The 26448-nt window shown below is 46.6% G+C and overlaps 1 protein-coding gene across 1 annotated transcript in view; it reads right to left on the bottom strand.

Moving 5' to 3' along the window:
• Positions 1-26448, bottom strand: part of LOC112107426 (pappalysin-2) — a 168270-nt gene that overhangs the window by 26001 nt on the left and 115821 nt on the right. Inside the window, exons 17-19 of the mRNA XM_024201120.1 lie at positions 24201-24333; positions 19757-19866; positions 14401-14472 (exon numbers count right to left, since the gene is read on the bottom strand). Coding sequence (XP_024056888.1) covers positions 14401-14472; positions 19757-19866; positions 24201-24333 — 315 coding nt within the window. The remainder of the gene's footprint in view (positions 1-14400; positions 14473-19756; positions 19867-24200; positions 24334-26448) is intronic.

Raw genomic sequence — 26448 nt, 5'->3', positions numbered from 1 at the left:
AGCGGCCAGCGATTGGGGGTGCCTCAGATTCTAGGTGCCCAACTTGCCATGTTTGGGGCTGGTTCTCCAGAGTGCTGAGCACCCCCCACCTCCATCTGAAGTCAATGGGCACAGCAGGCATCAAGCCCTGGGGATTTCCAGTGGGGCACCCAGGAAATTGTGACACCCAAATCACTTAATTGGACCTCAGGCAGTGAAGTGACTTCACTTAACTGATGCCACAGCAGGCAGGGAGAGGGTAAGTGCCAGAGCCTGGCTTAGAACCCAGGACTCTCTTGCTTTCAGGCTTGAGCTTCCTCCGCAGCCTGTGCTGCCATCCATGCGCTTGAGCTGCTGCTCCTCCTTGTGACTAGAGGCCAGGCTGGCTGCTCTGGCACCATCAGCGGCATGGGGAACCACAACAAACTCCTGGTCTTTAAGAGACACAGCAGTGGCATTCCTTCAGCCCAGCTGATGGGTCTCTGTTGGAGTGGGCTGCTTTGCACGTTCCAGGCTATCTTCTCAAGAAAAAGGGCTAGAACTTTACTAAAAAAAAACAGCACTGAGATTTGCCTTGGCATTTCCAGGTTCCTAACACTGGGGAGGGGGAGAACATGGTATTCATGGTGCCGAAAGTGCAGCTCTGTGAATAGCAGTATGGGAGCAGGTGGAAAATGCTCCTGGAGAAGAGAGGAAAGGTACTTGCCTTGGACCATGCCAGATGGTGACTGTGGTTTGGAAATGGGTGGGGATTATTTTTCCCCTCTCCTGCCCTCTCCCCCATTACTCACCACTTCAACCACCCTCTCTGGAGGTCCTCAACACCAGAGACCAACCAAGTGGCTAAAGAGAATCGGAGACGACTCTCTTCAGAGCCCATTATCACCATTCCTTAGCCAACTGGATGTGGCACTTACGAGTGATATGAGGAGCTTCTTCCCCATAAACCTGACCTGGGAGAAAGAGCAAGATCACTTGATGTCTCTGTGAAAGGCCATATTCATTGCTAACCAGCCCAGCCGTCCCCATGCAGAGGGCAGTGTGATAATTTCACCGCACACACCAGTCCTCTAGAGGCCACCATCCTCCTCCTTTATAACACTAGTTCCACAAGCACCTTTCCGGTACGTCGCCCCTTTCATTACAAAGGACTTTCAGAACCTTGCCGAATTTAGAGAGGAATCAGTTCTCCCACCGCTGAAGTGCAGTCACTTCTGAGGCGGAACAAGGCATCTGTCTAACAGTGCACAGCAACATCACAAAACAGCTTATGGCAGGAAGGGAAGGAGAACACTATTTAGCAAGACAACATTTTGCCACTCAAACTACTATTTGGCCAGGACACTCATTTTAACACCCATGCTCTCAAAGCTGCCGTGTGGTCTTTAATGACCAGCACGTTGGTCTTACATCTCCTACAAAAGATGGCACGCACTGCAGCACAGCCTTTCTATATACCATATTGGAGCCCGGCTTCAATACTGAGTCAGAGGGGAATGAACTACCTAATGAAACATCAGCGCCACTTTCTGCAACACCAAGGAGATCCCTCATCCAAGAGCAGACAAAGGCCCAACCCTAGTTATGCTTAGGAATTCAGGGGAGATCATAGCCCAGTGCAGTAGGCAGAATAAACAGAGCTATGAGTTAAAGGGTCTGCCTACACAACAGATTTCTAGCAAGTTTGTAATCAGGTTGTATCACGGTTGATTCCACACACAAAACTTATTTACCCATGGTTTCTAGGACCTACCTACCCTACAAACACAACTGAGCCAGGGGTCTTGGTTATAACTCCTTTCTAAGCTGTAGTGTGGATGGGACTTTAATCATGTTCTGCAGCCAGGCTAAATCCTGGGTATGTCCTGTGTAATTGTCTTGTGTTTTGACCCTGCCTAGGAGCAGGGCTCTAACTTGACTGTCAGACTGTAACCAGCTTTCAGTACATGTACAGACATGACCACATTTGTGTGTAACCAGCTTAGTTCGCCTTTCCTTCCAAGTTTCCATGTAGGAGGGCATCTCAAAGTGCATTACCCTCTGCTCCTAGCACTAGTGGCTGAGGCAGTATGGGATACTGTCCACAGTGCATTCATGCAAATGGGCCTGTACAATGAGGTAGAAGCAGACAGGACAATGTAACTGACACATACAATGTAATTTATTCCGTCTGTCAGGGTGGTTAAGCACTGGAATAAATTGCCTAGGGAGGTTGTGGAATCTCCATCATTGGAGATTTTTAAGAGCAGGTTAGACAAACACCTGTCAGGAATGGTCTAGATAATACTTAGTCCTGCCATGAGTGCAAGGGACTGCACTAGATGACCTCTTGAGGTCCCTTCCAGTCCTATGACTCTATACTTGTGCCAGGAAAAGCATTGCAGGGTAGCCCTGACAAATCATGTTATGAACTAGGATGATGTCAGATGAGCATATCAAAGACTGGTTGCATACAATATTGTTCTATTTGCAGTGTGGAAGGAACCTTACAGGAGTGGAAAGATTTGAACATAGATGCTTCCACTTTCCAACCAAGGGCCCATGGTCCTGACCCCAACACATCAAACACTAGGGGTCCCTAGAAAAACAGCAAGGCCAAGAGGAGGTAATTCTTCCTCTTCAAATAACAGCCCCTTGAGATTTCTTAACCATATTTATCTACCCCTTTAACTATATAGCTCCCTGGAGAGGGGGATTTTGACGTCTGAACCCTCCCTGTCCCTCATGAACCCTCCGAAAACCAAGTCAAACAGGATTCAAAAAAAGAGGATGGGTTTTTTCTTCCAGAAGTTCTTGACAAAAGAGCAAGCGAGGAATTGTTTGAACACAGCAGGGGGAGGGAATGCGCTATTGGTGCCAGAAAGAACTTATCATCTTGAGTCCGGTATGATAGGCTTCCAGTCAGAGAAGTGACCAGAGCGGACCCAGAAAACAGAAGGGTGTGCTGTCTGCCGGGCGCTAAGATACGGGATGTGGACCTGCGGTTGAAAAGGATCCTAAAAGGAGCGGGTAAGAACCCCTTGATCATCCTCCACGTAGGAACAAATGACACGGCTAGGTTCTCGCTAGAGAGAATCAAGGGAGATTATGCCAGACTGGGGAAGACGCTTAAGGAAGTTGAGGCTCAGATTATCTTCAGTGGGATTCTGCCTGTTCCTAGAGAAGGACAGCAGAGGGCTGACAGAATTGTGAGGATAAATAGCTGGCTAAGGGAGTGGTGTTATAAGGAGGGCTTTGGGATGTATGGCCACTGGGAGCTTTCGGGGACAGACAGCTGTTCTCGCGGGATGGACTTCACCTGAGTAGGGAAGGAAATAGACTTCTGGGAGGGAGGCTGGCTCATCTCATCAAAAGGGCTTTAAACTAGAAATTTGGGGGAGACGGTTGGGAGATGTCCAGTTAATCTCCACGCCTGAGTCCAACACTGAAAAGGAGTGTGAAGAGATAAGCACAGATATAGGTAGGGGTACGGGATTGGACATAAGAAAGAGGGGGCAGAGGGACACTATGGGGTCCATACCAAATTGCATAAGTAATGCGAGAAAGGATAGACAGCATACAGTAAGATGTTTATACACCAATGCGAGAAGCCTAGGTAACAAAATGGAGGAATTGGAGCTCCTGGTCCGAGAAATGAAACCTGATATCGTGGGAATAACCGAAACGTGGTGGAACGGTAGTCATGACTGGAGTACAGGTATGGAATGGTATGTGCTGTTTAGGAATGACCGGAAAAAAGGTAAAGGTGGGGGAGTGGCATTGTATGTCAATAATGAGGTAAAATGCAAAGAAATAATAAGTGATGGAATGGATAAGACGGAGTCTGTCTGGGCAATAATTACACTGGGTAATAGAACTACTACAGTCTCCCCTGAGATAGTGCTTGGGGTGTGCTATAGACCGCCAGGATCTAGCCTGGATGCGGACAGAGAACTATTTAATGTTTTTAGGGAAGTAAAAACTAATAAGAACTGTGTAATCATGGGGGACTTTAACTTCCCAGATATAGATTGGGGAACAAATGCTAGTAACAATAATAGGGCTCAGATGTTCCTAGACATGCTAGCAGATGAATTCCTTCATCAAGTAGTAACTGAACCGACGAGGGGGGATGCAATTTTAGATTTGGTGCTGGTGAGTAGTGAGGACCTCGTTGAGGAAATGGTTGTAGGGGACAACCTTGGCTCGAGTGACCATGAGCTAATTCGGTTTAAACTAAATGGAAGGTTTAACAGAAATAAAACTCTGACTAAGGTTTACGATTTTAAAAAGGCCAACTTTAATAAATTAAAGCAACTACTTAGGGAAGTGCATTGGGATAACATACTTAGGGATCTAAAGGCAGATGACGCCTGGAATTACTTCAAATCAAAGTTGCATGAGCTGTCCGAGGCCTGTATACCAAGAAAGGGAAAACGATTAGTGGGCAGGAGATTTAGACCTAGCTGGATGAGTGGGCGTCTCAAAGGGGCAATTAAGAAAAAACAGAAAGCGTACAAAGAATGGAAGAGGGGAGGGATCAGCAAGGAAACCTACCTTATTGAGGTCCGAGCATGTAGGGATGCAGTGAGAAAGGCCAAAAGCCGTGTAGAGTTGGACCTTGCGAGGGGAATTAAATCAAATAGTAAGAGGTTTTATAGCCATATAAATAGGAAGAAAACAAAGAAAGAGGAAGTGGGACCGCTGAAGAATGTAGATGGAGTGGAGATTAAGGATAATCTAGGCATGGCACAATATCTAAATGAATATTTTGCATCAGTCTTTAATAAGGCTAATGAAGGGCTTAGGAATAGAGGGAGCAGGACAGAGGGGAATAAAGAAGGAGGGAATGACATTACAGTATTAGAGGTGGAAGCTAAACTTCAGCAGCTAAACAGGACCAAATCGGGCGGACCGGATGATCTTCATCCTAGAATATTGAAGGAAGTGGCGCAAGAAATTGCAAGCCCCTTAGCGATAATTTTTAATGAATCTGTAAACTCGGGGGTGGTACCGTTGGACTGGAAAATAGCTAACGTGGTCTCCTTCTTTGAGAAAGTAACAGACCTTCTAGATAAAGGGAATGCGGTGGATCTAATATACCTCGATTTTAGTAAAGCGTTTGATACGGTACCGCATGAGGAATTATTGGTTAAACTAGAAAAGATGGGGATCGATATGAAAATCCAGAGGTGGATAAAGAATTGGTTAAAGGGGAGACTGCAGAGGGTAGTACTGAAAGGGGAACTGTCAGGTTGGAGGGAGGTCACCAGTGGGGTTCCTCAAGGTTCGGTTTTGGGTCCGATTTTATTTAATCTATTTATTACTGACCTCGGAACCGAATGTAGGAGTGGGCTGATAAAGTTTGCGGATGACACAAAGTTGGGAGGTATTGCTAATTCGGAGAAGGATCGGGATATTCTGCAAGGAGACTTAGATGACCTTGTAAATTGGAGTAATAATAATAGGATGAGATTTAATAGTGAGAAGTGTAAGGTGATGCATTTAGGGATGACTAACAAGAATTTTAGTTATAAGCTGGGGACGCATCGGTTAGAAGTGACGGAGGAGGAGAAGGACCTCGGAGTCCTGGTTGATCGCAGGATGACTATGAGCCGGCAATGTGACGCGGCTGTTAAAAAAGCTAATGCGATCTTGGGATGCATTAGGAGAGGTATTTCTAGTAGGGGCAAGGAGGTGCTCCTTCCGTTATACGAGGCGCTGGTGAGACCTCATTTGGAGTACTGTGTGCAGTTCTGGTCTCCTATGTTTAAAAAGGATGAATTCAAACTGGAACAGGTACAGAGAAGGGCCACTAGGATGATCCGAGGAATGGAAAACCTTTCCTATGAAAGGAGACTCGAGGAGCTCGGTTTGTTTAGCCTAACCAAAAGAAGGCTGAGGGGGGATATGATTGCTCTCTTTAAATACATCAAAGGGATAAATACCAGGGAGGGAGAGGAATTATTTCAGCTCAGTACTAATGTGGACACGAGAACAAATGGATATAAACTGGCCGTGGGGAAGTTTAGGCTTGAAATTAGACGAAGGTTTCTAACCGTCAGAGGGGTGAAATTTTGGAACAGCCTTCCGAGGGAAACGGTGGGGGCGAAAGACCTCTCTGGCTTCAAGATTAGGCTAGATAAGTTTATGGAGGGAATGGTTTAATGGGATAACGTGATTTTAGTCAATTAGGTAATAAAGTGCCATCGCTGGTAAAATGTGGGTCTGGCTAGAGAATCTTGCCTGTATGCTCGGGGTTCTACTGATCGCCATATTTGGGGTCGGGAAGGAATTTTCCTCCAGGGTAGATTGGCAGAGGCCCTGGAGGTTTTTCGCCTTCCTCCGCAGCATTGGGCAGGGGTCGCAAGCTGGAGGATTCTCTGCGACTTGAAGTCTTTAAATCACGACCTGGAGACTTCAACAGCTGAGTTAAGGGAAAGTGGGTGGGTCAGCTTTTGTGGCCTGCATCATGCGGGAGGTCAGACTAGATGACCATAATGGTCCCTTCTGACCTTTAAGTCTATGAGTCTATGAGTCTAAGTGACTGTCCAAACAGCAACCTGCCCCCCATCGGTTTATTCTCTGTTTGCATTGTCTCTGCATCTTACAGCATCACCAGGAATGGGGAACTTGGAGCTGGGACGGTTGGCGGTTTTAGTGCTGCCACATGTGGTAGAACAGAACCCAGCTTGTCAAACTTTAGCTTTTTCAATCAGCTGTGACTTGAAGACAAGGGCATCCCAGTCCTGCAAGGGGTGGGACCACCTCTGACTCTCGTTGACTCCACTGGGAGTTGGGGGCACCCATCTTATTGCACAATTGAGCCCCTGCCATATTTACACAGTTGTATGCAGTGTAGTTGTAGCCATGACAGTTCCAGGCTGTTAGCGAGACAAGGTGGGTGAGGTAATATCTGTTATTGGACCAATTTGTTTTGGGGAGAGAGATAAGCTTTCCACAGACCTGGAGTGATTTTGTTGTCACCATCACAGCACAGGAACACATGAACTCTGTGCTACAGTGGCTCTGACTTGGCACCAAAGACTACCTCAGGCTTCCCTCCCCTCCCCATCGCCCCCCAGATGCTGCAAGAAGCCAATGCTTCCCAGGTTCCTATATGGCAAGCAGGAGTCACAGGCTGGCCACCTAAGGCCTGGGTCTGGAATATGTATAAGACAAGCTGGAGAGAGAGAAGGGAGAGGGCATAAAAGCAGGGCCAGGATTAGAGAGAATTTGTGGAATGCAGCCACAGATGGATTGAATTAGGGATTGAAATATTGCTAGGATCTACTACTAACCTCAGAGAAACTACACTCGTGTGTGTACATGCCTAGGTACAGATCACACACTCACGCACACACAATGCTGCTGTTATTGCACAAACACACTCAATTCCCCCTCCCTCCCTCCAGTGCCCCTTTGCCAAGTATCTATTGCAGATTCCCGGGAGCAAAGTCCTGATTTCAGAGGTGGATCAATAGCTTCATCTCAACAGCCTGACAGCTAACTTAAAACATGGGCTAAAGGCGATGCCATGTCTCCCTTTGCTATGCTATGAAGGCTGGTGATCCAATTACTCATCACAGGCCATCACCCGGCATGAGAACTGAGCTGAGGGCATGGAGTTAAGGAGCCCCCCCAAAACGCAGCATCCAAGGCTTGTGGGATCCAAGGGTAGAGACTTAAAGCTATTACAAGACTAAGTCAAATAAAGGCTGTCCAATTTCCTCCTTTTCCTAGAAAGAGTACAGCAAGAGGTGTCGGCTGAAATGCAGCAACACAGAGCTCCTGCTGGCCACCCACACAGAAGGAGTGAGTCATCACATGCCAGAACAGATTTGACTATAGAACCTCCTTTGTTAAGAGCTGATTTACAACCAGGAACATAGAAATTGCTACACTGGGTCAGACAAATGGCCCATCAAATCTGCAATCCTGTCTACAAGAGTGGCCAGGACCAGATGATTCCAAGTGAGGCGCAAAATCCTCCCGATACAACCGATTGTGCCATCTGATGTCATAGAAGGGAAGTGGCTTCCTGATTCCTGCTGGGGATAATGTGTTTCCTAGAAGCTTCGGATCAATAGTCCTTATAACTAGGGCCCTACCAAATTCACAGTCCATTTTGGTCATTTTCATGGTCATAGGATTTTAAAAATAGTAAATTTCATGATTTCAGCTACTGAAATCTGAAATTCCAAGGGGTTGTAATTGTAGGAGTCCTGATCCAAAAAGGAGTTGTGGGGGGGTTGCAAGATTATTGTAGGGGGGGTTGCGGTACTGCTACCCTTACTTCTGTGCTGCTGCTGGTGGCAGCGCTGCCTTCAGAGCTGGGCAGCTGGAGAGCAGCAGCTGCTGGCCAGGAGCCCAGCTCTGAAAGCAGAGCTGCCACCAGTGGCAGCGAAGAAGCAAGGATGACATGGTATGGTATTGCCACCTTTGCTTCTGCGCTGCTGCCTGCAGAGCTGGGCCCTCAATCAGCAGCTGCCGCTCTCTGGCCGCCCAGCTCTGAAGGCAGCAGTGCAGAAGTAAGGGTGGCAATAGCATACCATGCCATCCTTATTTTTGCGCTGCTGCTGGAAGGGCGCCGTCACTCTCCGTTTGAGAGCATGTCTCTCTCTGTTTGAGAGTATGTCTGCACTGCAATCGGAGGTGTGATTGCAGCATGTGTAGGCACACCCATGCTACCTTTAATCTAGCTAGTGCGGCTAAAAATAGCAGAGAAGATGCAGCATCATTGACCCTGGTGCGGGCTAGGAATGCAAATATGTATCCAGGATTCTGGGTGGTCTTGAACAACCCCTACAGACCTCTGAGCCACCACATCTTCACTGCTATTTTTTATCCACACCAGCTAGATTAAAGCTAGTGGGTCTATGCCTAAACTTTCTGCAATCACCCCCCCGCCCCGCGTGTGCAGTGTGGACCTTGCCCTGAGATTGTGAGTATCCCCTTGTTCTTGTGTTATGGGAGAGGGTGAATGGGAGCACTCGGCTGGTTTTCACTATATCAGGTAACGACAAGGCAAAGAACACTTGGTGAATGAAAAGCTCCCAAATAAAGTTATTAGTGATTAGCCCGTTACTCCAGTTTTCAATAAAACAACACCTAGAAACATTCCAAACACTTGGTTTGAGAACTGCCTGTAATTTCAGGGTGGAAAAATATCAATGATTTTTTTTTAAAAATCAGATTTTTTTATTTAAATCATTTTTTTTGATTAAATGCTTTTTGAGGAAAAAACCTATCTAAAGATAGTTTTAATTAAGATACATTATAGCTCAAAGATATCTCATTATGGAATAGGGATGATAAATTCTAATTCTATAGTATGAGACAATATATTCATGTAATGATTAAGAAAAGTTTTGTAAATGAGTTCCAAAAGTTCATGGATTAGGGATCCAATCTTATGGAGTTCCAGGGGCTTCTGTATAGATTATTTAGGTTAATCTTTCTATCTACCCAATGGGACTCAGTGCTCAGTCTAGAAGATACCTTCAGAGATGCTTAGTTTTGCAGTTCTCAAACTGTGGATTTGTGTTTCCAGAGATAACATACTTGTTAACAGCAAAAATGTTTTTAAATAAATAATATATAGAGGTGAGAAATAACAGACCTCAACCCTATTGTCCCTCTACAAATTTGTGCACATAGAGTCAATCCCTTACCTCTCTCTAAAAGTGCAAAGTTTCAAAAAGTTCAATGAATAGAAGATTGTTGGGGATGGAATAGATCTGGACAAGGAGAAGAAGTCTGGAGATAAATGTGAGCAGGGTGGGACAGGCAGTAGAAACAAAAGTGAAACTGTTTGAGTAGCATATTCCAGAAGTCTTGAGGTCTTTCTGATGTAGCCTTCATTGATTTGAGATCTACCATACCATTCTCTCACTAGAAGGGAAAACCTATAATGGCAGCAGGCCGTAAAAGAGACCCAGTTTGGGAATAAGAACCATTCAAGAAATATATGTTTGCTAATGACGTTTTAAAGAAAGTCACACCAGTGAACTGGTGGAAGTCACTTAAGCACTTGGATTCAGAGACTGTTGAAGTGATAATCTCACTTTTAACAGCAGTAGCCTTTTCTGCCGGTGTAGAAAGAATATTTTCTTCCTTTGGACTAATTCATTCCAAATCGAAAAATTGTTTGGGACCTGAAAAATCAGGAAAGCTTGTTTTTCTTTTCCAGATTATAAACAAACAGGAAAATGAAGGTGAAGATGACTGCATTAGCTTCAGAAGCCAATATTTTAAGTTTCTCATGTTGACCTGGCTGACATAGTCGATTTAATTTTTGCTTTTTTTTAATATTTAATTTAACTATTTTAGTTAAAAACAATTTTAACAAAAACAAACCTGATTTTAAAAAACTTGAATGTTTAATTAAATTCAAAAATTCATATGCTTGTTTTGTTAAAATATTATGTTTGCTGTTGAAGAAAAAAATCCAGAATACATAACGTTGTTGTTTTAGTTAAATAAAACAATTTAAATGTCTGTCTGGTGATGTTCTCCTCCTAATACAGCATGGCAAGAAAATCCTCCAAATATTAATGATTAACCTGTTGAATTGGAGATAGTTCACCTCCCAGTGACTTTGTAAATATCTGCTTCAATTACCTTTGGTAAATGAAATAACCAAACAATCATTTATTTTCTGATATAGCTGTAAAACTAATCTGAAAAGTTTTCAAAATAAATCACTTTAAAAATGTATAGTGTGTACCTTCTAAAAATGAAACCTACATCTATCTCTGAGTTGTGAAGAATGTGTATTAAGGTTATAACAAGCAACAAGAATGCACTTTTATGTAGAAATCCATGATTAAATCGAGTCTTCCTGACTAGTAATTTAAATCAATTTGATTTAAATCAAATCCACCCTGTGTAATGTGATGCCAATTTGTGTCCTTGTTACAGCCTGTGTCATGAGGATCGGAAGTCTGATGTCCCCTTCAATTATAAGGAGCTACATTCTGCCCTCAGATCTACACACACAACTTCCAGTGTCTTCAAGAGGAGCTATGTGGAGGTATCTGTAGGCCGAGTCCACCCAGCATTCCTCAGAGACGATTTCAGCTCTCAGTTGCAAGTGTGACTCCCATGGATTTCCATAGAAGTTGCACTCATGTAACCAAGAACAGAATTTGCACCTTAGCATTCATGCAGTGCTTTATATTTTCAAAACACTTTACAAACATTAATTCATTATCCCTACACTCACCCTGTTGGTCAGGGGAAATTATTATCCACATTTTACTGGCTCACCGAGGCACAGAAATGGTAAGTTAATTGCTCATGGCCATACCATGAGTCAATGGCAGACCCAGGAAAGGAACCGGGGAATTCCTGCCTCTCAGTCTTACATATGAACTTCTAGAGCACTGCATCAGATTATCGGAACAATCGGTTCATTATTAGTCATATGCTAGGTGGACACAGGGAGAAAACGTAATAGCCAGCTGTTACATCTATAGAACACTGTATTGAGGACCATCAGTAGATCATATCATTCCCTATGGTGCTGCACAGGAGAATCGTTAGGTATTTCAGGTGCCATTTGCATCCTTCTTAGGACCGTGTTGGTAACTGGGTTGGAAGTTGATATCTTCGCACCACTCTGAAGCCATCTGCTGATGGCCCATCTGTCATGTTGCTCTTAGTTCTCATGCAGCTAGCCCTTCCTGTCTGCCTGCAATGGTGACGTGCAGACAGGTGCCGCGAGGGCAAGGAATGCAAGCCGTAGGTGGGTTCTCATGCCCAAAATAGGGTGCTCACATCTGGTATTGGGAGTTCAAAACCAGTGCTCAATTTGTTTTTGCAAACCATCCCACTCCTGCTAAATGGAACCAAGACATGTTTGCTTCACTGCATTGTTTGGATTGGGTGGTGTTTTGAGAGCCACATGGGGCGACACCTCATGGTGAATTAACAGTGAGATGGGTAGTAAAATAGTTGCCTAAACCACTCCCACAATGCAGTGTGAATAAGAGACCATGCAGCCAGAGGGACCGCGGCAGAGAGCTGTAGGTGGCAGCCAATTCTCAACCACGAGCAGCAGCACAGGTCAACCGAGCAATCACTGAAGGTGGGGGAAGAAGCAGCCTGCTCATTCTTCCCTTATCAGGAGGAGCCGATGGTCCCTCCTGGGCTACTCCCTGCCCTTGGCCTAGGAGGTGTGGGGCTGAGTCTTAGCCAGCGAAGAGGTTAATGTGGTGGCCTAGGAAACAATGCCACAAAGCGCCCAAATGCCTCATCCAGTGGCTTCCTTCTGCAGCACTGGGCTTTCTGATCTCTCTTCCCAACTCACACTGTCCTCTGGGTGTTTATTTCCCCGGCACACTCTGCATGCCCCCCTCCATCCCCCTCACTGCCATCTGTTTTTCTACTGATGGCACAGGATGAGCTGTTCCGCTGGCCTCTGAGCTGCAGAGCCCACTCCACACTAAATTGCTTTCCTGATGAGCGCTCCGAACACTCTCTATCCCTGTCTTGCTCTTTGCATTACGTCCCTCACCACGCTCTGGATGGGGAATTTGGCAAGAACCAGAGAGAGAGTGTCAGATGGACAGCAAGATTAATGGGTGGAGAAGGAAGACGGGGAGAGACGGGGCAGTTGGAGTGCTCCAGTGCCAGATGCATGATGGAGACAAGGTAAATTATTCCAATGTCATCAGAAAGTGACTTGATATTTCCAGCTGGAGGCTTGGAAGCTAGAGCTCCCTAGAATTACTCCGGCTAGGGCTGGGACAGGTTGGAGCCTGCCCTCAGCCAGCACTCCTACACCCCACCTGCTAGTCACTCCTGTTGGAAGAGACTGCAACTGTAGTCAGCAAGAGTTCCTGCACAGCCAGTGATTCCCTCATAATCAGAGGCCCTGGGGTGGCTAGGTGCTCTCTCGTACCCAATGCTCCTGCTGGCAGAGGCTGGGACTGCAGTAGCTTCTAGCTGCCCCTCACTCCTGCACCATTCTCTACAAGGCTCTTGCTCAAAACAAGAGGTGAGGTGCAGAGCCCTGAAGCATGAGGCTCAATGGCTCTTCCATACCATTTTCGTTGTCTTTAGTTATGATAATCTGGATAATCTTGATATCCGTATAGCTACCCAATTCTTTATTGACACTTACATTGCTTCACTGGACTCAGGGGAGGAATCACTCCCTTTGATTTAAAGCCCTGCTTTGTGAAATGTGCCAGATTGGCAGCCCTGGAGACTCAAGTCTCCTATTTATCCATGGAATAGGGCAGAGCCATCCAAGTGGCTTTTACACAGCCCTACCACAGGCCTCGTTCCTGACCTGGAAGGGGAAGCAGGTATTTTACAAGTATTCAGGCCTTTACTTCTTTGCTGAAACTGCCAACAGCAGCAACTGGTTAGGGGCTCCCTGGGAGATGGGCTGAAACCAGCATACTCAGTTCACCAAACAGCCCTGAGACGGTAATGCCATCCACTTGCTACTTACCTGGACTGGCCCTGGAGGGTGACCTGACCGTCTCTGTGTCCTTAAGTTCCTCCTCAAAACTCATCCGTTGTAATAAATACAGTAAATGGAGACACTACACAGTCAAGAGAAGCACATGGAGCACCATACAACATGATCAAACGGTGTAAAGTTGCTCCCAAATGCAAGCTGCCTCCAATGAGACAACATGTCTTGTGCTCATGGGTCTGTGTCATTCTCATGCCCAGCACTCCACCGACTGGTGACCGATTAAGCCATTCAGCCCCCCCTCTCTGGAACTTGCGGCTCAAACACGTTAGGCACACATACTCGCTCATCACTCGTTTATTTCACCCTTTTGCATTCATTCATTAGCTCTGTGCTGTGGCCTGTAGAATTAAATTCCTGTCCAGCTTGTCTTATGGATACAGGAGATAAAGGACAGCATAAAAGAGCTGACAAGAGCCTTCTCCCAGAACCTGAACTTCAAAGAAGTGTGAATAAATTCATCCCTACACCCCCAAGCTTTGGGAAAGTTCCGATCTGCCTCCTGACTCTGTGGTGTGGACCTCATCTCTAACTGTTGTTCATTTCACACTTCCTGTTGCTAGCCTGGATCCAGAGTGACAGAAATCACATGAGAAAGCCTCTGTTCATAAGATTTCAAGACCAAACTTCTAAACTCACATCATCTGGAGATTTCAGATCAGTCAGGCTGGGCACTTATTCTAACCTTTTGGGCTTTGCCCACCAGGGGAGACATCGTAGCAGGAGAGAAGGTGCCTTCTTTGAAAATCCAAACTTGTCATTGTCACGTTACTCAACTGGTGCACAGGCTTTTCCTTTGCTTATGAAGAACACTCACCCTGGCCTCTTTGCTAAGCCAGAAAATCCTGCCATAGACCTTCAAACTCTTGCCAAGGCAAACTAGTCCCACCCCTATGATGGACTGAGTCTGAAACCCCAGCCCGAAGTGCTGTTCATGCCAGGGGCCTTACCTCACATGACTGGATGCAGTGAATGACTGTAGGGTCTGGGTGCCATCGCAGCTGGCCAGTGCACACAATGTTCTATGGAGAAAAAGGAGAAAACCGCTGTCAGGTGACTCAGGAAAGGCAAAGGTGCCCTAGGAGCCTATTAGAATTATTATACCACCACATCACTCTGCATCACCAGGATTCCACTCTCTCACCACCCCTCAGATCCTGTCATAGCCAAACTCCTGCCAGCTGAGGAGGTCCAGATGGGGACCTTCCTTCCATGCCTAACGAGTACGAGTGCTGTTGAGTTTGAAGAGAGCAGGGACTGAGAACTTGGCATCTCTGAAGATGATGATTAAAGAATAAAAAGGAATTAAACTCTCCAGAGCGACAGAGAGGTGGTGGAGGCCAGGGACATGGCGGCTCAATGCACTGGCTTGTCACACTCGGGTCAGCTCCTCTAGAGATGCTCAACTGGTTCACCAGTTAGATGGTCACAGATAAGAAGGTCTGGCCTCAGCACTAATGGATAATCAGCTAAACATGAGCTTCCAGTATGACTCTGTTGCCAACAGAGCTACTGCAATCCTGGGATGTATAAACAGGGGATTCTCAAGTAGGAAGAGAGAGGCAGAAGCTGAGCAATCCCATGGCTGTGAATTGAAATGTCTGGCTGGGCGATCGAGAAGCCCATGGCTTAGCTGAGCTATCAGCCCAGCTGTGCGTGAGGATGTTCCACCTAGCCGGGCAGTCCTATTGGCTGGGTTTCCCTCTGCTTGACATAAACATATCTTTGAATAGCAGATGGCAGCCCAAGGGCACATAAATAATCATTGCACTGAGCATGCTCTCAGCTCTGTCCCGCAGCGTTTACCCTTACAGCGAGGGCCTTCCAATCACCCCTGCTGTTCTCAGCTTTCCCAGGGGCTAAAAGAGCAGCCCCTCTGTTTAACCCCTCCCCCCACCCCCAACCTCCATAGTTTTTCTCAGTCTCTCACCCATCGCCCAACTTTGTTCTCACTGTGCCCCCTCCTCAATTCCAACCTCTTCAGTCATAAGGGAGAGTCTATCCCTAGGCCACCACCCTCCACTCAGGGTCTCCGAATTCCAGCCAGGACAGTGGCACAGAGTGCTGGCTGAGGGAGCCGAGCCTGTTCAGTTCCTTTTACCTAACAGCCACGCGGAACGCTTCAGCAGCATACAGACATTAAGTAACTGATCCTCCCAACAGCCCTGTCAGATGAAGGCAGTATTACCCCTCCCCCCATGGTCTAGAGGAGGATATTAGGGCAGAGAGACGGAGTGACCTGCCCAAGGCATGAAGCCAGTCAGTGGTGGAGTCAGAACTGGAGCGTGACCCTATGTCACTCTAAGTAAGTAGGCTCATTGTGGACCCCCACCCTTTTCTTCTCTGCTGGAATGGCAGCTCTTGCTGCAGAGGTCCCTGACCAACGGCCAGCACTGTGAGAAGAAACATGCTCTAAGGGAAGAAAGAAATGTCTATCAGCAGGGAGGGAGGAAGGAGCAGAGGCGAAGGAAGCGAATAAAACATGTTTCAGTGACAGGTCCTGGCAAAGGGAAGACATTTTCTTAAAATAATCCCTTCCCCTGCTCTCCTCCATCCCCCATTCACGAGAGGCAATGGTGCTGGCGGAAGGAAAGCCAAAAGCCGGCGTCCTGCAGAGCTGAGCGATATGATCCTTCATACCCGAGGCCTCCTTCCAAGACCCAGCTAACGATCCCACATGCCACAGCCCTCCTCCAGTCCCCGACTGGGCCCTTCCCAGGCCGGTGATTTTGCAGCCAGTCTGATTCAAACTGGCGCACAGGAGTATCCACAGGCATGAAGTTCTGGTAACCCTGAGCCTCCTACAGGCTCCCAGGAGGGGAGAAAGGTGGCTGGAAGAGAACGTTGGCTCCCAATAATATTACTTGCTTCTCTTCCACCCCCTCTGACGCGTTTCATTTTTATTTTAAGAAATATTACCCCTGGCGGAGCTGCTTTTGGATGTTATAATCCCAAGTATTTGAGCCTTTCTGCTGGAAAGCACATGAGGGGAAGGAAAGAGAGAGGGCAGTCGGGGGAGGTGAAGGCTCCACACTTCACCACCATCAGGCATTGGAAACAATCTGCAATGAGTCCCCAGAGCTGTCAACAGGTGAGAGCGCCCTGAGACGCCTGGTGGAAGTTTAGCCTGAGCTGCTAGTAAGTCTGCCAGACACGAGTGTTGCTTTGGCTTTGTGTGTGACTGCAGCTCCTGTATCTATGTTGTTTTGTGTATTTGCTAAAGACAGTGGCCCATGGGAAGAGACTTTCCAAAAGCACCTAAGGGATTTAGAAGCACAAGTCCTACTGAAGAATCAGTGGGATTCATGCTCCTAAATCTCCTCCTGGATTTCTGCAGCACCTTCCATCCCCCGAGAGTCCAAAGCAATGGATGGACACTTTCTAGTCTGTGTCTTTGTACTGCATATTATATTACACACAGAAACCGTTACAAGAATATTATTAAAGTTGCAGGCTCAAGCACTCGCTAGTTAGGAAATGCCTGAATTAAGGTTGCCTGTGCTATCCTGATTTGGCTCCCTTGTGCATATGTTGCATGACAAAGTATTCAATGACATGCCTCACTCAGTGCGCAGGATGGACAGCGCTCACTGAAGGAGCAGCTAGCCAATATTTGGTTTTCTCCTTTTTGTCGAAGGGTGGCCCCAGGCCTTATTTACTGCACGCTACTCAAACGCTGCTCTGAAGACAGAATTATTAACTTCCTCATGGGTTTTTCTCCTGGTACTCATCATTGTAGCTCAAGTGGCAGAGGTCTTTGTGGCGGATCTAAAGATTCCTGATGATGACCCATGTGGTGCCAATGTGATTCCACTTGATGGAGTTTCTGTTTTTCCAGTTTGCACATCAGGAGATACTGGGATGAGGCACCAAGAGGAAGAGAAAAACTAGACTGATAGCTGTAGTAAGTTACTGTCCTCTTTGTGAACCAGCCACTAAACTCTAGAGGGACACACTTTGGCAGCGGGTTTCACAGCTATTTGATGAGAGCAGGGGAATGCTGAGGCTCTGGATTCCTGGGTTCCAGTCCAGGTTCTAGAGTGGGCCTGTTCCCCTCAAGACTGACCCCTTCTGTCAGTGTACCCTCTAGCCTGTCCCTGTACCAGTCCTGTCTCTCCTCCTCCACCCCAGAAGCTCTTCGCCCCAGTCAGTCCCAGTCATCTCACCAGCTCCCCGCCCAGCCAGTCCCAGGTCCTCATCTGATCTCAGTCTTACCCTGCACCCCTGAGTCTCACACTCCCACACTCCCCTATGCTCCCCTGTTCCAGTTCCCCGGTTGCCCTGGATTTAAAGGGTGTGTATACCCCAAAATGTAATCAAGTTAATTGCAACCATAAGTATGTGCATTCAGCCACCCTAAATTAATAAAATAGAACACCACATAGAGGGTTAATTTAAAAAACAGGCTTTCAAAAGCAAGGTCATATCTAGCTGGCAGTTTCTGCTAATCAAAATAAAAACAAACAAGTAAACAACTAAGTCTAAAAACATTAATAATGAAAAAACCATAAGTCTAGATGCTTCTAATATTAACAGTTTATTAAAATTTAAAAAATAATAATACAGTAGGGGTCATTATAACCTATGTGTTTTATAAAAATTAATGATAAAAAATTAGCTAATAAAGTATACTTTGGAGCAGTCCTCTGAAGCCACCTTGAGAAACGCTTTTCCTGACACCCTTTCTCTACGGTGGGTGAGCAATTGACCACTGCGAACCTGCTGTTAATTACCCAATACCGTTCCAGATGTTAGGTAAATATCTGGAATGTTCTAGACCTATTGCTTATGTTTGTGTGTGCTTAAATCTAATGAACTGCAGTTTTAGATAGAGCACGTTTACTTGTATTACTCCTTGGTCAGACAGAATCACTGAGTCCCTGTTGATTTATTCCTTACACCGTCTAAAGTAAAATAGTTAAGTTGCCTGTTGGGGTTCTGAAAACCCCGAGTAACACCTCCTCCCATGCACCTTATTCCAATCTACTCCTTCTAGCACACCACTCCCTTCTCAGACCCCAGCTCTTGTCCTCCCCTTGCGTTTCAGTCAGGCGGTTCCTCCTCCTCCAGGCTGCCTGGGTGCCAGGCAGAGGGTCACTGAGAGCGTAGGAGAAACAGGCTCTGTGGTCATAGTTCTGGTGCCTGGCCCCACTCTAGCTAGAAGCAGCAGGGAGCAGCAATTCCAGGAAAAGTCCTGCTCAGCCCCTGCATCCCTGGGCTGAAGCATGCCCAGTGCAGACAGAATCTGTGGAGAATTTAGCTGCCAAAGTCTAACAAGTCTCTATAGAGCATGTGTGAACGGAGTCTTTTCAAGGGCTTATAACTTGGACAAATTTGGGTGGATTTTCACGCAGATGACGCAAGGCCAAGCACTGACACAAAGGCCACCCCCTGCCAAATGTCAAGTGTCTGCTCCAAAGCATCGTGGTGCTAGAGCTCCTCCAGGAATAATTTTTTTAACATGGGCAAAACAATGTATTTTTCCCTAATCTGGTTTTTGGAAATGGCTAAGCCATTTGTGCTGAAACGTTCCAAAACAATTCGACACCCAGCCTAAAAAATGTCACCCTTAATGGTTAAAGATTGGCAAAGTTATAAACAACTGAAACTGGGTTTTATAATGGGATGTGTTGCGGGAAGTTAACTATAGGCAGCACTACCAGCCCTGCCTTTAATACATTATGGCCATTCCATAACAGATGTCTAAGAGGAAGCACCTAATTCCATATTCAGGCATGTAAATAGGTGGCTTGATTGTCAGAGGTGCTGAGGCCCCGACAGCTCCCAGGGAAGCGATGGGTTGGTCTGCAGAAGTCCAGTGCCTTTAAATCCAGCTCCCGTGGTCGTGTCTGATTGCCTGGGTGTTTTAAGGTAGAACCCCTTTCCCTCTGCTCTTTAGGCAGAGATGGCTGCTCGCTCCACATTTGCATCTGGTAGCAGGAGGGGCTTCTCCAACTTGCTCACCATTCTCTGAATAAAGTCTGGTGTGTCTCCCTGCTGAACACTCCCCTCCCTAGAAGGTCTGTGTCTCTCCCAAGCTCCCTCCTTCTCCCAATCTCTCTCTTCCTTCTTCCCACAGGCCTGCCACTCTTTACTCTAACGCCACGGGAGATGGGGGGTGGGAGGAACCACATAGGCGATCTGTAAATAAGCTAAACCTCACCTTTAATCCCCAGAATTTGCTGAAAGCTGCTCCGGGAGCCAGCTACAATGGAATCAAAATGATACCTTCACAGCTCAGGAACCATTCTGCCTCAGTGTACCTTAATCAGAGAGACACCCCCCCCACACACACACACTCTTTACCTGGACTCTGGTAGGTTCCAGACGGTGGTCCATAGTGTCAGCAGTAATGTTTTCGGGGAGCATCACTGCGTCGCTGGGGGGGATTATACAGGATGGTATGCACACTGCACCTGGGGTAGAAGAGACACAGGATTGGAGACTCACCAATAGATCATTACATTTATGGGCTGCACACTCTGTAGCGCTTTCTTTGGTAACAAGGGATTTATGTTCTAGGGGGAATGGGGTTTCACCAGTGGTAAGAACTAGGCACTACAGTGTGATAGAGGCAGACCCAGGAGAGACCTTCTATTTGCCAGTTCTGGGCATTGGGCTAGAATTCCCTTCCAAAATCCCAACCAATCATGGGAGAATTCACACAGCTATGCTGCCCACCCCAGAACTGAACTGAAAAGTCAGTGGAAACAAAGTCCAATGTTATGCAGAAGGAAGCATCTAGAAAGTGGTGAAGTGACTTTTGTGCCCTGGTGACTCTATATTGTCCTGCAAGCTCGGCTGGCAGGACACAGGACAGACCCATAAAAATAGGAGTGTCCTGTATATTTAGCGATGATCCTACTGTGATTCCTACACTATCTTCAACAAGCCAAACCATGGTCCTCATAATGTCAGAGGCAAAATTCCCATTGACTTGAGTGGAACTGGGATTTGGCCCTAAGGGAATAAAATCTATTGGTTATGCAACTGACTATATAACCTGTAACATTTGGATTTTCTGAAAAACATCCCCACAAATCAGACCTTGCAGTGCAGATCTTTGCTTGAAAATTCTGGAACTAGAGAGCTGTCCATAGTTTATGTCTTCCAGCCTCATGGGGACTGCAGGAAGGACAGCTGAGCACAGAACAGCACTGTGTTCTGCACAATCAATGGGGTATTAAATGAGGATCTGAGGATGGAATGCAAGTTGGCCACAACTACTGACTTATTGTCCTATGGCAGTACAATAAGACCTGGCTCCTAAGAGCTAAAGGCTAAAAGATTGATTATCTTGAGGCTAAAAGGTTAATTAGAATGAAAAAAAAAATCTCAGCCTAATATAAATCACTAGCATGGAGGCAGCTACACAGGTAAAAAGGTACAGATACTACTCCTGGGGGAATTCTGCGCCACTGCGCAATGCAGAATTTGCATAGAATTAATGTTCTGCACAGAATTTCCTTTTCCCCCAACAGAATTGGCACTGCAGAGCTGCTGGCCGCCACTAGGGACCTCTGGTCCTGGCAGAGCCCAACTCCCTAGCCTGCAAATAGAAGCCAATGCTGGGGGGAGGAGGATGGAGCTGGAGAGCTCCTGGCAGCTGCAGTTCCCCGCACACCCTGAAGGAAGAAGGCAGCGTGCAGGGAACTCCATACAAGCCCAGGACCCAGCATCAGGCTGTTTCACCCTCTGGATCCCTGGGCTCTGGAGGAGTATGGGGTGCAGGTGTCTGGGCTGGGGGGGCACACAGCTGGGCTTTGGGGGAAAGGGGTTGCGAGTGTCTGGGCAAGGGGGGTGCCCCATGGCTGGGCTCTGGGAGGAGGAGTGCAGGTGTCTGGCCCCCCCAGCTGGGTCTGGTGGGGGGGGGGCGGAGAAACAGAAACTGGGTTGTGATGGGGGTTTTTTTAACTTTCTGGGGGGGGGGGGGGGGGAATTTTGTGGGTGTCTGTATTGTTACAGACATAGTTGCTGACAGGTATAATTGAAACTGGTGTGGATTATATAGTGTTATTTTGACAAATAAAATATGCAGCATTTTGCAGAATTTTAAAATGTTGTGTGCAGAATTAAAAAAAAAAATTGGCACAGAATTCCCCCAGGAGTAAGACACAAGATGAACTCTCTTTTGAAGGCACTGATCTGTACATGGGATCTTTACTGTGATGCTTTAAGGTTAATGCAGCAGCTTTCATTGTTGTACAAATGTTATGACCAATGTCCATTTACATAATGCCACGGATAGAGGCAGTTTACTCTTCCATATACCAGGGCATTCCAAACCAGGGGAGCTTTGGGATGGCTCAGCTTGTCTGCTCTGTGTGTTGTTTCTGAAGGCTGGAGGGAATATTTGTGTTTTGGGGGGAGGAGGATATTAGTGTTATTCAGTTTATTTTACTGTGATTGCTTTGGGTCTCTTTGTACTGTTATTATATCAACTAACAGCAACTATTATTATTGTGACAATAATGCCTAAAGGCCCCAGCTGAGGTCAGGGCCCCATCATACTGAGCATTGTACAAACACATCACAAGAGGCCATCCCTGGGCCAGAGAGCTTACAATCTAAATAGACAAGACAGAGGAAGGGTGGGAGGAGAAACTGAGGCAAAGAGAGGTGCAGTCATCTGCGTAAGGTCGCACAGCGAGTCAGCGGCAGAGGTGGGACTAGAACCCAGGTATTCTGAGCATCAGGCCAAAGTGTTTTCCACTAGATGGCACTGTCTCTCTAACATGTTTTGATAAGTTCAGGCAATATCTCAGTGTGTTTGCACTGTTGGGGCTGGATCCACAGACTTAGGCTCAGTCTGGCAGTGCCTAACGTTTAGGCCACTTGCCACCCGGTGGAATTTACTGCCCTGAGTTAGGTGTCCAGGTTCCCTATGCAATGCACGGGGAGAGTTTGACACCTAAGACAGGGTCCTCAAAAGCCAAGCTGAGCAGGGAGCCCTGTAAGAGAGCTAGCAGGACGTGCTGAGGAGAGGCGTGTGGCCTAAGACCCTCTTGGCTGGAGGCAGGCACCTGTCTCCACTTCTGATTCAGAGCCATGAACCTACTCCTGCAGGTAGGTACCTAAGCCGGGCCAGCCCAATCTCACAATAAACAGCGGTGGTGGCAGCTGCCTTATGCACTATAGTGCAGTGGCTGGAGCACTGATCCAGGCTGTGGGAGAGCTGGGATCAAATCCCCCCTCTGCCGGATGTGGAGCAGCGACTTGACCCCAGGTCTGCATTTCCCAGGTAAGTGCCCTACCACTGGACTACAGCGTATTCTGGCATAGTCCTCCATCTCTCCTGGGGGAGCTGCTCCACTTGGTAGGAAATACTTTCAGCAGTCATCAGGCCAGAGAGAGTGAGAACGATTCGACAGCCCAGCAGTTCAGGCAGGCTTCGGAGAGACCCAGGTTCCGGTCCCCGCTCTGATGACTATTTAAAGCACTTCACACAAAGCAGAAAAGCTTCAACCAAAGAGACCTATCCCAGTGGGTAGGGCACTCGCCTGGGAGGTTCACATCCGTGATCTGAATCAGGCAGGCTGAGGATTTGACCGTGGGCTGCAGGGTCACAACTGCTGCCATGTTTTGTGGGGGGCTTGATCCGGCAGGTATGCTGAGAGGCTGCCTGTGAGCACATCGACAGGATTGGCCCCACAGGTGAAGCACAGGGGGAATGCCTACTTTGAGAATCCCACCGGGGCTGAGGTGCCCACCAGCTTGGTTCCATCATGATATAGATGACTGTGTGCATACCCACTGGTGGAAATGTAGGCACCTAGGGCACTTCCCTGGTGGAAACTTAGGTGGCTTGGAAATTTAGGTACCTAAAGGGTTATGTGACAGCTGAGCACGGTTTCTGAGGATCTAACTTTTGAATATAGGAGCCTACAGTAGCAGTTTGGTGCCTAAATTCCTTTGTGGATCTAGCCCTTGATCTTTTTATTTCTTAAATTTAATAAAGAATTTAAAAAATCAAATTACAGCTATGCAAAATGTTCCTAATGGAGCCTGCAGCCATGGGAAAATGCCTGGGTTTCATCACATGCCCCAAACTCATACCAGGCTTGTCAGAAGTTTTGCTAAACTTAATGGGCCTTTTTCACCAGCCTGGGCCCAGTTTTGATCAAACTTGGGTGATTTACGGTTTTGCACTAAAAACTATGTGGGTTTTGCGTTAACACTCCATTTAGACACAAAGCCAAGTGCAATGTGGCAGCTATGATTGAGTGTTGCTTTAAAGCGGGAGGGATATAAACCCAAGTGGATTTAGACGAAAGAAACAGTTTGCATGGACCCATGAAGAGTAAAATTGCCTAGTTTCACATGCCAGGTAACTCAGGTCATCCCTCTAGGAATTACCACCATCACCACCACAACCACTCACAGTGAAAACAACTGCAAAAGGTGGACGAATACTGCAAACGGCTGTGGTTTGCCTTGCTGACATATTCCTTCGCCTCATGAAACTACACATCCTTATCCCGAAGCCAGCATTAGGATTAAAGCTCTTCTGCTAACATGGCCAGATGTTATGTACATCCATAAACCGCCCAACTGGCTTTATGTGCAGACAGAAGACTAAAAACAAAATGGAACTTTGTCATAAATTTAAATGTTTCTGGAGCAGCAAAAGAGTCAACATGACCTTTCACTTAGTCCTGTGGGACCGCAATAGACCCGGCTGACTCAACAAACAGCCTGTTCCAAGAGAAGCGGGTTTGGATCAGAAATCAACATCCTTTTTTGCCCGTACCAATGCCATAGCCTTGTTCACACTTGTACTCCACTAAATTCAGCTCTGGAGGTGGAGGGCAATTGCCTTGCAGGTTCTCACACAATTTAAACTCCTCTGTCCATAAGCCTTCTTTAGTGCAAAGGATAGGAACCTAGAAAAGCAAAGAGAGAAGAATCCACATTACTGCACTGTACAACCAGTACAAGAGGCTCTGCAATGGCTTTTGTGTCTATTCCCCTTGCTCTAGCCACATGTAGTTATACCAGAAAGTATAACCTGCCTCCCACTGGAGCCCATTTAAATCATATTATCCCTTTCCCCACTAACATCAATTTCACAAAATGAAGTTTAGGATGACCCTTCTCCCACTGTAATCAAAGGCAAAATTCTCCATCGACTACAGGGAGAGCAGGATGCATGCAGCCTTTTATAAGTTATGCCAAAATGGGGAATCCAATCTATGATGGCCAGTACCAAATGCTTATAAAGCAAACTGTTCCAAATTGCAATCTGATCCCATCACAGGAAATTCGCCACATGTATTTCGATGAGACACTTGCAACAGTCCTTCTGCAAATTGCCCCAGCAGCAGCTGATCAGTGAGCAGCTCCTCTCCTTGAGCAAGCCCCTTGCCACAGAGTATGTCACAAACCAATCAGGGTTCTGCTAAGCTCTGCTAAAACATTAGTAATGCTCCCAGGGCATGCTTAAAAGGGACTTTTCAACTGCTTCTAACCTTTTAAATGAAAAGTTATTAACCTTTCATTTAAAAACAAGCAGAATTGTTGACAGTACAAATTATTTTCTTCCATGAGTATTACAAGAGTGTGTGACTGTTGCTGGGTGGACTGGCCCTTTTGGGAGAGTGAGCTTAGCTCCACTTGTGACCCATTAGCTGACTCCCAGGTGTTGGGTTTTATTGGTCCTCACAGTAACTCAGCCAGAGGTTATGGACCTATTGCAGGAGTGGGTGGGCGAGGTTCTGTGACCTGTGCTGTGCAGGAGGTCAGACTAGAGCAGGGGTAGGTAACCTATGGCACGCGTGCCGAAGGCGGCACACAAGCTGATTTTCAGTGGCATTCACAATGCCCAGGTCCTGGCCACCAGTCCGGGGGGCTCTACATTTTAATTTAATTTTAAATGAAGTTTTTTAAACATTTTAAAAACCTTATTTACTTTACATACAACAATAGTTTAGTTATATATTATAGACTTATAGAAAGATCTTCTAAAAACATGAAGATGTATTACTGGCACGCAAAACCTTAAATTAGAGTTAATAAATGAAGACTCGGCACACCACTTCTGAAAGGTTGCCGACCCCTGGACTAGAGGATCACGATGGTCCCTTCAGGTCTTAAAGTCTATGAGAGCCCATGAAAACCATTGCATTACAAAGACATTGACAACAGACCTGAGATTTCCTACAAGTGGATGGGAAAGAAAGGAATCCCAGGCCAGGTGCTTACAGGCTAACTGCAAACCCCAAATATACCAAAATAAATAGAATCTGCAGAGCAGCTGCCAATGCTACATCTGCATCAGGCTGTCACAGAGTTGGCTGGCCCTCCAAGGGAAGCTGGCCTCAGTGCCACCTGAACCTAGAAATTCATCTCCCAGGGATGGCTTTGAGGCCAGGGATCAGGTGATAGCAGGTTACCTGGCCAACAGATCAAATGTCAGTAAGCAGCTCAGTACTTCTGCTCCTTCATGAGCATTCGAGCGAGTAAATTTTCATTTGCAAGAACATTGGCAGAGAGCATTGCAAATACCAGTGCAAAGAAACATTCCTGGGGCTCTGCAATGGAAATGCACTCAACCCATTCTGTAAGGCTCTCCATTAGTTGGATGCCAGATTCAACAAACGATTCTGAATGTCTGCAGACAACGTTGGCTCCTCTTGTTTATTGAGGGCTTGTCTACACAGCGAGTTAGCACGTGGCAAGCCAGAGTGTGGATCTACAGCGCACTAGCTTGCCGCACACTGACTCGCTGTGTGGATCCTGCTACAGCGCACAAAAAGTTCTATACTGTGCTCTGAAGTGTAGACCAACGTCTAGGTCACCCAATTAAGGGACAGACCAGTGCCACATGAGTTAGGGAGACAGTCTTTGGGCATCAGTAACAGCTAGGAAATGCTTACCATGACCAGTGTGCATATCAATATAGGCAAAAAATTCTTTGCAAAACTATTTGTTGAACTGTAAATGACAAACTAACCTTTAAAATAAATTATGATGGCTTTGCAGACATTTTGTGAACAGAA

This window comes from Terrapene carolina, unplaced genomic scaffold, assembly GCF_002925995.2.
Source record: "Terrapene carolina triunguis isolate 2854851 unplaced genomic scaffold, T_m_triunguis-2.0 Scaffold210, whole genome shotgun sequence".
Lineage (NCBI taxonomy): Eukaryota > Metazoa > Chordata > Testudines > Emydidae > Terrapene > Terrapene triunguis.
Note: the sequence above shows the minus strand (reverse complement) of the source record. Positions and strands in the feature narration are given on the sequence as shown.